This window comes from Vipera ursinii, assembly GCF_947247035.1.
Source record: "Vipera ursinii genome assembly, chromosome: 5".
In the NCBI taxonomy this organism is placed as follows: Eukaryota; Metazoa; Chordata; class Lepidosauria; order Squamata; family Viperidae; genus Vipera; species Vipera ursinii.
This window is the reverse complement of record NC_139518.1, coordinates 62,291,874-62,304,022: the sequence shown is the minus strand read 5'-3', so window position 1 is coordinate 62,304,022 and position 12,149 is coordinate 62,291,874. Positions and strand designations below refer to the sequence as shown.

The following is a 12,149-nucleotide window of genomic DNA, read 5'->3' as shown; positions in this document are numbered from 1 at the left end:
CACAGTAATTACCAAAATGTCATTCCCCAAAGAATTCAAAATTTAACAACCTGCCAATTAAAGAAATATATTTGGCTAATACACACTAACCACTGCAACCATTCATATTAACAATACCCTACAGTACAGCCAAGTGCAAATATATCCAGAATTTCCATTAAAAAAGGAATTAACCTTGAAACTGCCAGTCCTAATGTGTGCAAGGTGGGATAATCAAAGCCTTCTAGTTAAACTAACATTCTAATTAAATAATTCTGAAGCAAGAGAAAGAAAAACCTGCCCAGAGAACATAATAAGTCAAGAGGTTTTTAGGGGGATGTTAATAAATCAAGAGGTTTGTAGCAAGATGTTCCTGTTGGTATTAGGAAGTTCATTACCACTGATGACAAGCTATTGCCTATTGCAATGTCACAATGGAATTTGCAAAGCAAATTTGCTTTGCTGCATAGTGATATGCATTTGATCACTTGTTCCTCTTCTCCCTCCTTTCCTCTCGCCCTTATGAATCAGAAAACTTTAGCTATGAACATTTGTTGTTTGAAACCGATTCTGGCTATTCTCAGGAGCCAATAAAAAACTCCTGCTGGGCAATGAATCCTGAAAAAAACCCCACATAGGATCCAAAATAGCCTGAATGTCATTGTTCTGGTCTGTCTAAGATCACGAAAAACCCTGCTAAGAGACTATTGCAATAATCTGTGCATGAAACAGTTAAGGTATGCCCCAATAGAGCCTGTGTCAAATAAAGAAAGCAAAACACAAATTTGGTTAATGACTGAAATAAAATCCACACAGCCAGATTGGAAAATGCATACTGGTTTCCATGCTCTAGATGAATGAAGATTTTAAGAGCTGAAACAAATAAATGTACTGGTTTCTGGATTGCAGCCAATTCTCCTAGACAGAAATAATGCTTTTTAAACATCCAAGGATTAGTTGAGTAAGCTGTTAATTGGTTGTTAGTTGACTTCAGGAAAAATAAAGAGGGCATATTAACAAGGAAGAGCCATTTAAACCAGCCTGAAAGCAGTGACATTTAACCATTAATTTGTAAATCTGAGAAGAAGAATATTGGCACAATTCAGCCAAAATGATTTTAACATTTATTTCAGTGGGGAAGATAATTTTGTTCATAGCATTTTCTTTTTCCTTGGCTTCCTCTCATCTGCTTCTCTTTAACTGCAGTAAACTGCAATAAACTGAACTTGAAATGCTTACTTTTAGTTGTGCAGTGTACTTAAGCTGCAACTTATTTGCATATTGTTTTTATGGTCTATAGAGAAACAATGTACAACAATTGCTACAGTGTCAGAAAAGAGACATCAGCTACTTTGTGAAGGCCCAGGATATATCGAAACGGAGCCCACCAGAGAGGGTCCAGCCACATCTTTGTGAGATTTCCTGTCAACAATCTGTGTCTGGAAAGGTGTTGCCCACCAAGCCCCTTCTGAAATTTGACCTGGTAGGTTGTTTCCCCCACCTTCATTTTTACAGAAGCTGCAAATTCTGGAGACCCAAACGAAACTGAGATTTCTTGCTGTTAAATGGAGAATAGCTCTTTCTAATTCTTTTATCTCTACCTGTCTTATCACCTGCTGCAATCAAGTTCCACTCTTGATTTCTTTGGGCATTTCTTTACTAGTTGATTTCATTCTGAATGGCTATGCCAGGGGTCGGCAACCTCGGCTCTTTTATGACTCGTGGACTTCAACTCCCAGAATTCCTGAGCCAGCTATGCTGGCTCAGGAATTCTGGGAGTTGAAGTCAACGAGTCATAAAAGAGCCGAGGTTGCCGACCCCTGGGCTACGCTAATCAGAATTAATTCTAGTTCATCTGATCATTCCCAGTCAACCTCAGCATGTCTTCCTCCAGTGCCAATGTTACAATATTTGTGACATGCTGGCAAGTAGCTGTTTAAATTCTAGATTCTAAAACCAGGCCATTTTATGGCCCTTGTGTCAGAGGAAATTGGTTGGTTGGTTATTTAACTTTCTGTGAAAGAACTTTTTCTGTGCTTAAAATGTGAACCAATTCCACATAAAATTCAAGGAAAGGCAGTAGATGTTATTTTTCCACTTGGTTTTTCTTCACTTTTGCACTTGTATATTGCCCAGAGTCACTTTTTATAAGATGGCAGTTATACCAATTTTTTATATTTTTATTTTATTAAAAAAAATTAAAATACCAATACAAAACCTCAAAAAAATTCAAAAAACAAAAAATCACAAAGCATTTAAAAAGTGAATTTAAAAAAACCTAACACATGCACACATATTATTTCTCCTAGTTGAATACTGTTTAATATATTATTGAATTAATATGTAGTAAGTAATATATAGTAATTATAGTAATAATCAATATATTGATACTGTTTAATATATACTTCACAAGGGGTTTTCCCATGTCTTGTGAAACAGGCCCCCCCAAATTTTAAACTACAAAATCTATTTGCAATCTATTAGCTTGATATCTGTGTACTATATTAATGAGCAAATAATTAACAGGAAGAGCAATAATAATAAGAAAGGCAAGGGTAAAGTTTCAAAACCCTCTGTTAACAAACTGTTATTGTAATCAACGTATAGATGATTTATCATGGTATATTATCTATTCCAAATCTCCTGAAAGATAACAGTGATTCATCCTGGATCAAATATCCACATTTGTTTCTTAACACCAGCTCTTATTAATTGTTCTATGGTTAAATATAATAAATCCAACTTTCAAAGTCTGCCTACTTCCCCAAAAAATCCAGATGGAATTGTTTTGCAGATAAATGTGATAAATCCATTCCCCAATCTCCTTCAATTTTCTTGGGGAAAGCCAATTTATCACTTCTCCACTCAGTCAGGTTTCTGCTGTTGTAAAAGAATGCAGGCTTGAACTTCAGAGAGACATCATTGTTAAACAACTAATTCCCACAACAGTCTATGCTTTGGGATGTCAAACCACCTAGTAGAGCTGTATTACTTATTATCCTTCTCATCTGTCCTATTACCTATTTCCTTAGATTTTTATGACTATAACTTGTATCTCATGATTTATGATGGTTGTATTTTATGATTATACTTATGATTATCACTTGTTGCTTGTATGTTCATTGTGAGTTTATGCACTGATGACAAATTCCTTGTGTGTGTCCAATCACACTCAGTTAGTCTGTGAATTCTAAGTCTGTAGAGTTCATATTTCTTTCCAGTGAATCTACTGCTTTCAGATCACATTCCTTTTGTGAGTCTAATTTATCTACAGCTGGATGCATCTGAATATTTTCCACAACCATTATCATTTCAGCAAACGTTTTTTAAAAAGCTTTCAAATGAGTATTGCATATTACCAGCCTTTTGTCAAATATTAGACACATTTCTCTGTAACCTGATACATTGTTGTTCTGTGTAACTTGGCAACAATAAATTTTAAAAAAAAAAACAGGAATCCTCAGAATGAAAAAATTACTAAAAAAGTAGGAAAAATATTTTCCGGATATTTTGATCCAAATTTTTAAAAAGAATTCAAAACATAATCTCCAAACATTTTACAAATTAGTAAAATACAAAAACATTGTAGTGAGAGTCCAATATAGAAATAAACCAAATGGAAACGCTTTCACTATCCCAGAACATGCCGTTTTCCTTACGAAAAAGCAAAAGTTATTCCAAACAACATAAATCAAAGGGAAAGAGGGGGAAAAAAGAGAAAATCCAGCAAGGGGTTAAAATAAATCATCATTCAACCAGCCGGTTAACTTTTATAAAAAGCAAAATAAAATAAAAACCTCAAAAAGTGAAGTTAAAACCCAGGCATGCTTAAGGAAATGAACAGCAGCTATACCAATTTGATTAATAAATGAATAATAAAATAAATAAAAATAGGTGCACTTCTACACTCCAGGTCACCTTGAACCCTGACCCTTACTTGACAGTGACAATGCCAGGACAATGTCTTCCATCTTTGTTTCTTTCTCCAAGAGAAATCACATGGCTATGCTTGTACATGTCATTATTAGCTCTTGCAATGGTATTGCCAGTGTGGAAGAGTTGGCACCAGATCTGCAAAAATGGGAGGGTCATTGTTCAAGATGAGCAGTAGTATAGAAGTGTACCTATTCAGATTCAAAGCAAAAAAAACTGCTTTAGAGGGAATATGAATGTGCTTTTTGGCACATCGCTAAAAAAAGCTACACCTTCTTCTGCGTTTGCACCAGCTACATGATCACAGAAAACATGTCTGAACTAAAGAGGCATTACAGAAGCAGTGACAAGGTACACTGATACTGTCACACTCTATTGGTGCTTTCATAATTGAAACACAAACAAGCTGAAGCTTCTTTAAGGGAGTGCTGAAAGGTGCACCTAGCATGCCAATATCCTCTCCAAGGCATAGTGTCACTTTGGGTCAGAAGAGCTGGATGAGACTAGTCTTTAAATAATTGATATTATATATGAGTAGTTTTAGCAGGGTTCCACAGATGAGAAATTGTGTTCAGCCTATGCCCTCAGCTGATTCAACCAGGAAACCAATGTGGTAGAGGCATCTGCAGGATTGTACACCGTCATCAAATGATGCAACCAGTATCCTATCATTGCATTGTAAGCTCTGCCTCTTTCGTACATATGTGACATCACAGTGCATACACAGTGGCAAATGGGGATTATGGCACAATATTCCTTTCGTCATTTATCCTTCTGCAGATATTTCTGCACCATGAGCCAGATATGCTTTTTAACCGAATTGGATGAATATTGTGGAAAATATATGTGTTAAAACATGTGTTAAAACACTTCTGAGCAGAAGCAATGGCATCACAGGGCTTGACTGCAACTGATGAAATTTCTATTTTGGAAGGAATCTGAAAATGAGCTGTCATATGTAGTTGGCCCTGTCTAGAACTACATGTCTTAGGACAGCGTCCAGTGTCCTAAGGTTTTGCCGGCTATATGTTTGGTTCCCAGATTCCAACTTTTTAATTTGTTCAATTTAATTTGGTGAAAGCTACGTATTCTTTTCTGAGCCTGAGCCAGCCCGCTTCCATCTGTTGTTGTGTGGTGTTATTGTTGCTCTTTTGCTAGCCTAACCACTTCACATGTTCTGATTACAGCTCCATTGATTTGTTGAAAGCATTTGAGGGTACAGCCAGCCTCAAAAGCCCAGCATAATTTCTGAGGGTTACAAAAACATTTGAAACATTGAACCAATCCCGCACAACTGCATTTCATAAGAACTATTAAAAGTACATTGCTGGTTTTGTTTTAAATAAATTCTAGCTTGAAGAAATCTATAAAAATTTTATATTTCATTTGTAACATTTTCATAATTCTGAAGTTGCCATTATTTAAACTCTATCTGCCTATTTGGAGACCTTACATCTGGGGGGAAAAACTGGCATCGACTTGGCAAGCTTTCACATTCCTTCAAAAATCAGTACACAGTAGAATAGCTTCTTGATGGAATCTGTCTAGTCAGACCACAAACCTAGATTTTTTGAAAGAAACATGAATTGTACAACATTTTCCATCTCCTGCTGTTTTCAAACCTCCTGAATGTAGCGGTGTTAATTATGATACCACCTCATTATCTTCTGGAAGCACTAGGCTGCACTAGGCTGATGCAGCTGGCAGCTTTTTTTCAGCAGTTGCCACAGTCTCTGTACTAAAATTACTTTGATCTTGTTTTTGTTCATCCGCTTCCCTAGTATTGTCTGAGCCAAACTATAAAACTGCCATTTTGCTTAGAGGAAAACTAGAGAATTGATGGATTCTTGCAGAGGATTTCCCCTCTTCATAATTTCTCTTTAGCATTATTAGTTGCCTGATTTGTATTTCTATCCATATTAAGGCAGTATAAGGTGTTTATGTGGGTACATATGAAGCTAACTTTTGCTTTTTGAGGCAACATAGTCAGTACTAGATCCCGCTATCAATGGACTTAATGTCCTTAATGATTATAGCAGTTTGACCGAATCACCACTGTCCATGCATCTTGGTAATAAGCAAACAAACAAAACTGTAGGTCAGTTAATTATGGAATTATGTTACTTCACTTATCTGCAAGTTCTGGTTTAACTATACAGTACAAGTACATTGTTAGTTGTTATCTAGCCCTGCAACTTAGTATTATTCCAAATCATGTTTCTTCCATCATAAGCCTGCTTTTGACTGGATCTAGCGAAACTCAGATTTAGAATTAAGAATAAGTTGCCACAAATACCTGCAAGCATGATCTACAATTTACTCTAGTTTTTTCCTCCTAATAATGTAGTGGAGTCTGATGCCTGGAGCCTTAACCTACATCTGTTCACTGAAGACACAGTAGAGTAGAACATCAGCCATAAGACAGCTGATCAGGCCCTTGTCTTAAAAATAAGCCTTAATTAGATTGCTGTAATTTGCTGTGCTTGGAGCTGCACAGAGGTCTTGTGCACAGAGGCATGCTTGCTTAGTGGTGATGCATAACACAGCTGTATCACATCTCTACTGTAGGTGTTGCATTACCAGTAGACTTTTGCATATAATTCAAGGTGCTGGTCACTATCTATAAGACTGCATATGGTTTGGTGCCTGGGAACATTATAGGGACCACTTTCCTTTAGTTTCTATTTGTCTTACTTGGAAACTAGGGAGAACTAAGAACTAAGATAAGAGAAGAGAGGCTGATGGCATCCAGTGGCGTAGCGTGGGGGGTGCAGGGGGGGCCAGCCGCACCGGGCGCAACATCTGGGGGGGCGCGCTCGCACTCGGGAGGGATGGAAGACGCGCCGAAGCGCCCTTCGTGCGGCTGGAGTCCCACGGGGGGGATCCGGGGCTGAGGCGCACTCGGGGAAGCAGCAACTCACAACCAGCTACTCTTGGAGGACGGAGGCACAAAGCCGGCCAGACAGGGCTCGGAGCCATCTCAGACCACAGCTGCACTTCCACCTTTCCCAGGGCGGCCCCCACAGACGGAGCGCAGTGCAGGGCACCAGCATGCCCCACTGCCAGAGAAGCGCCCGCCGGTGCGGCCCCGACTCCCTCATCCCGCGGCAGGTGGCGGTGGCGTAGCGGGGCTTGCGAAAAGCGGGGCGGTCGGCGGCGGCTGCTCCCGGCACCGGGCAAGGGCAAGCAGGGCAAGGTCGCTCCTGCTCAAAAGCCAGAGTTCAGCGGCTGGCGAGGCGCTCGCGCGGGGCTCTCCCGGGGCTGGCGGGCCAAACAGGGACCGGCCTCCCCCTCTCCGCGCTAGAGTGGCCCCCGCGGTGGCGGCCCGGCGCACGTGGCTGAGGGGGCGGCGGTGGCGGGAGGGGGGTCAGAGGAGCAAGCTGAGCTCTCCCGGGGCAGCAGGTGCGGGCTGGTGCGGCTCCAGGCTCAGCTGCAGCTCCGGCCAAGGGCTGCCAAGCTCACGGGGCGTCGTGCCGGCCCCCTCCCTCATTCCCCGTGCCCGGATGCGCCCCCGGCGGAAGCCCCGGCCAGCCGCGGTGCATGCCTGAGCGAGACGGGCAGCTGCGCTGGCGGGTCCCGCTCTCTTCCAGGCATCAGAGGTAAGAAAGGGACAGCGGCGCCCCCAGCCGCCCCCCCCCGCCGGCTCCGAAGCGGAGGCTCCGCTGCGCCGCCCGCCTCCTGGCACGGCCTCGGGTCCCCACTGCCAGAGAAGCGCCCGCCGGTGCGGCCCCGACTCCCTCACCCCGCGGCAGGTGGCGGTGGCGTAGCGGGGCTTGCGAAAAGCGGGGCGGTCGGCGGCGGCTGCTCCCGGCGCCGGGCAAGGGCAAGCAGGGCAAGGTTGCTCCTGCTCAAAAGCCAGAGTTCAGCGGCTGGCGAGGCGCTCGCGCGGGGCTCTCCCGGGGCTGGCGGGCCAAACAGGGACCGGCCTCCCCCTCTCCGTGTTAGAGCAGCCCCCGCGGTGGCAGCCCGGCGCACGTGGCTGAGGGGGCGGCGGTGGCGGGAAGGGGGTCAGAGGAGCGAGCTGAGCTCTCCCGGGGCAGCAGGTGCGGGCTGGTGCGGCTCCAGGCTCAGCTGCAGCTCCGGCCAAGGGCTGCCAAGCTCACGGGGCATCGTGCCGGCCCCCTCCCTCGTTCCCCGTGCCCGGATGCGCCCCCGGCGGAAGCCCCGGCCAGCCGCGGTGCATGCCTGAGCGAGATGGGCAGCTGCGCTGGCGGGTCCCGCTCTCTTCCAGGCATCAGAGGTAAGAAAGGGACAGCGGCGCCCCCAGCCGCCCCCCCGCCGGCTCCGAAGCGGAGGCTCCGCTGCGCCGCCCGCCTCCTGGCACGGCCTCGGGTCCCGGCGCTTCTGTCGCATGTGAGGGAGGGGATGCCGGACCTTCCCCCTTTTCCCGGGGGAGGCATGGGTGGGGGGTGCGGCGGACGCCCAGGATGCGGGGCTCCCTGCGGCAGACTCGAGTGCTAAAATCCACGGGTTAGGGGGCGCAAATTACTTGCCTTGCCCCGGGTGCTGACAACCCACGCTACGCCACTGATGGCATCTCCCAAAGTCAGGAATAGCTTGCTTCTGAAACACATCACAACCCATCCTCATGGTTCTCCAGACACACATGATCTCTTCTATTGAGAGTTTGAAAATGTATGTATACTATGACACAATTTTGGGTAATTTTAAATTTTACTTTTACTTGCTATTGTAATTAATTTTATTCTAATTTTGTATTCTGTTTTTACTATGTAAATTCTGTAAGCTGCTTAGAATCTGGATGGTTTCAGTCAAATAAAGTTCATAAACACAAGCAAATAAATAATACCCGATGAAGACTATAATGTAGAATTCTTAAATTCTTAAACTTTCCCCATTTAAAATCTGATTTATCTACTGTCCATCTCACTCACAGATAATATGCACTGTCTTTCTGTTCCACCTCTGGTATAGGTATAATTATAGATTTCAGTTGATTGAAGAATAAAGCCAATGTACTTATTAATTTATTGGATTTATAAGACCTTTTATTTTGTAGAACTGAAGGTGCACATATAATGTTCCTTCCTCCTATTCTCCTTAGAATATTAAAAAAAAAATTGTGAAGTGGATGAGAGAGCAAAAGCCCAGAATGAGATACCTAGCCAGCTTCCATGCCTAAGGGAATTTGTTTGATAAATTCTAAATAAATAAATGGTACAATGCTGTTATAATTTCATCCTCTGCAAGAATATTGATAAAAGGATTGAATAATATTGTTGTCATGCCTCACAAACAAGCATCTCTATAGGTAGAAGTCCAATTTTTACAATTGTCTGAGTTCAGATTGTTTTTTTGCCATTTTCAGAAACTGTGTACTTACTAAATATGAACAAATTACAGTGAAGTAAAAAAAAATTGGCACCATTTCCTTCATGACAAAACATTCAGTATATATTTAAAATGTCTATTGTGCTCTGGAAACTACAAAAAAGACCACCATGATTTATAACATAATAAATATTTTAGAAATATTTTTTCTCTATGTATCTGTGTCAGAAGACATGGCATAGAAGTTAATATTTTTTTTCTGTTATAAAAGGTAGCAATTTTAAATCTCCATTACAGATGCAATTTTAATAGCAGCCTTTTCTGTTGGAGGACATAGATGAATTTATTGCAGATTATAACTGTTCATTTAAGAAAACACTTCAATTAACCCAGCGCCACCTGTTCAAGTGTCCTATGGACAGAACGGCTGGATATAAATCACAATAACAAAAATACCAATGCGTTTGATATTTGTATTCATTCTTGAGTCTAGATGTAACTATCACCAGTTTTATAATTCATAAAGCCAGACTTCTATTTAACTTTACATTTTATTTGAATTTATGCCTTGCCTCTGGCACTGACCTATTGTGCTTTATTGATAAAATGCTTATTGGTTCTTGCATCCTTTTGGGGAATATGAGAATTGATAAGAATTTGGGTTTTATTTTGAAGACAGTTAATAGGAAAAGGGCCATGGTATAAGCTATGACAGGATAACATATAGTAGGCTGCCTGGCAGAAAAGTGATATTAAATTGCTATAATTTGGAAATGTCCCAATGACAGATGTACACAATGATCTTCTTGTGTTTCTGCTCTTGGCACATTTATTAGGTACCTTGTCATGTTCTCCTTTTGAAATAAAGAACAGATTTATGTAGGCAAAGCATTTTTTTAAAATTTGATAGCTTTGAATGTTAAAAAAAGTCCGTGCATTTTTGTTGCACTCTTTCTTAGCTGCCCTAAATACTTTCCAAGAAATCCTTCCTGATTGTATTTTTTCTTAATGTTTTTTTTAATTTACTAGAAATAGAAATCATGGAAACTCATATAATGCAAATGTTTGTTTCGACTACAGCATGTTATAAGGGATGGGCAGGATGATGAATAATAATAGAAACATTAGAAGGTAAATCAAAAAGACCTCCAATTTTTGGCTGAACTATCACAAACTGTAACTACAAAATAGTGAAGAATTGTTTAGTAACATTCTTTATAATACCATTCATAATCAAATCTATAAACGAAAGGATTGTATAAATCGATGAACTGCAACAATATTGTGATTTTGTTCCCACACTGTAGGAATCTTGCAAACCAAGTCCTCCTCAGAAGCCTTTGCCAGCTAATCCTCAGAAGAACAAAGCTATTCAGATTAATACTGCTTCTCGGACAATGTTTGAGCTTCCGAAACCTATGCCTCAAATTGCTCCTGTCAGGTTAGTTTAATTGTCTCTTGGTATGTTTCACACTAAACTCTTAATGGAAGTTATCCAAATAAGGTTTTATGAGCACCATGATGCACAAAGTTGTTTAATTTTGCAGTAAATGTATCACAGGAGAATCAACTTCAGCATAAATCAAGCCATCACAGACTAGCAGCACACAATGAAAAAAGTTCCTTTTCTCTGCCCTGAATCTTGACTATTTAGCAAGGTTCTCATTCTATAGAGAATCACTTCTTGTCTCATCCCACCAAATCATAAATTTTAAGACTTTTAACATGTAGGCTAAAGAGATAAAAGTGTTCCAGCTCTTCAGTGGTCTAGAGATGGCAATGATCAGAATAAAATGATATTCCAATATTATGGTCACATTTAGATTGATATCCTATTGTGAAAGACATTCAAAACCCAAGGTTCTATGCAAGAGCTCTTTTAAGCTATTCCTGTAATAGGCAGGGAAGGAACCAATCTAACTTCAATTATTCCAAAGGGCAAACATTGCCACCAAGAAAAAAAACACCTGCTCTATAACTACTACCCTCACCTCCCCAAAGTGGGAAAACCACAAGCTGCTTCTCCCAGAAAGGTCATTTTTGTCAGGCTGATTCTAGCTGAAGATTGTGAAGATAACCTGGTACCAAGCTCAGGGCTTTATAGGTTAAAAGCAACAGTTTAAATTGCATTCAGAAGCTTATTGGTAATTAGTGCAAGCACTGCAGTAGTATAATATGCTCCTGCCAGATGTTAGGGAACCAATGTGCCACAGCATTCTGGACCTTTTACAGCTTCTGGGCCATTTTTAAGGCAACCCCAATTAGAACCTATTGAGATAATCCAAATGGGTGGCCATAAGCTGCTGTTGCAGCAAAGTCTCTTGTCCTGGGCTCAGCAGCACGCATGCGCACATACTGTATACACGCACACTCACCTGCAGCCTTCTGAAATTAAATTTGATGGTGCAGATAGATGGGCTTCAAAAGTGGTCCCGGATATCTGTGTGACTTGAAACTATAGCACGCCCATCCCTATAAGCGGCAATTGTTTATTTAGTAAGTAAGTAAATATTTTCATAGTGATTCCTAATTCTAATTTATTTTGTCTTTTTGTCCCTTAACCCTCTTTTGTTGAACAGGCCTGCACCAAAACCTCCACTTCAAGTGCCTAGGCACTGCAATGCTGCCTATATGAAATGAAAAAAAAAAAAACCCGAACACCATTTTTATTCTGAAAAAATAGAAGTTTGCACTATTTTTCAGCTGGAAATTAATATTTTTATATCAACCAATAGAATTGTTCATGTTCTATATGCCATTGTTTTAAGAACTCTGAGCTACTGCCTTTGGTGCTATAGTGTGTAAGGGTGGTCTGCGTCCTTGCTCAGGTACTTATAAATTATTAATTTATACTGATATTTATTACAGTGCAGAGCACTGTAGTAAATATTATTTCATCATAATCAGGTTTTCCTAGGATGGAAGCCATTTTTATGATGTTTAAG

General features: G+C 41.2%; 1 protein-coding gene across 1 annotated transcript in view; it reads left to right on the top strand.

The window, feature by feature from the left end:
- The window catches only part of ADAM12 (ADAM metallopeptidase domain 12), a 306,835-nt gene extending 294,980 nt beyond the window's left edge, over positions 1-11,855 (top strand). Inside the window, exons 21-23 of the mRNA XM_083364104.1 lie at positions 1,280-1,462; positions 10,512-10,645; positions 11,784-11,855. Coding sequence (XP_083220230.1) covers positions 1,280-1,462; positions 10,512-10,645; positions 11,784-11,844 — 378 coding nt within the window. The 3' untranslated portion in view covers positions 11,845-11,855. The remainder of the gene's footprint in view (positions 1-1,279; positions 1,463-10,511; positions 10,646-11,783) is intronic.
- The last annotated feature ends 294 nt before the right edge of the window (positions 11,856-12,149 follow it).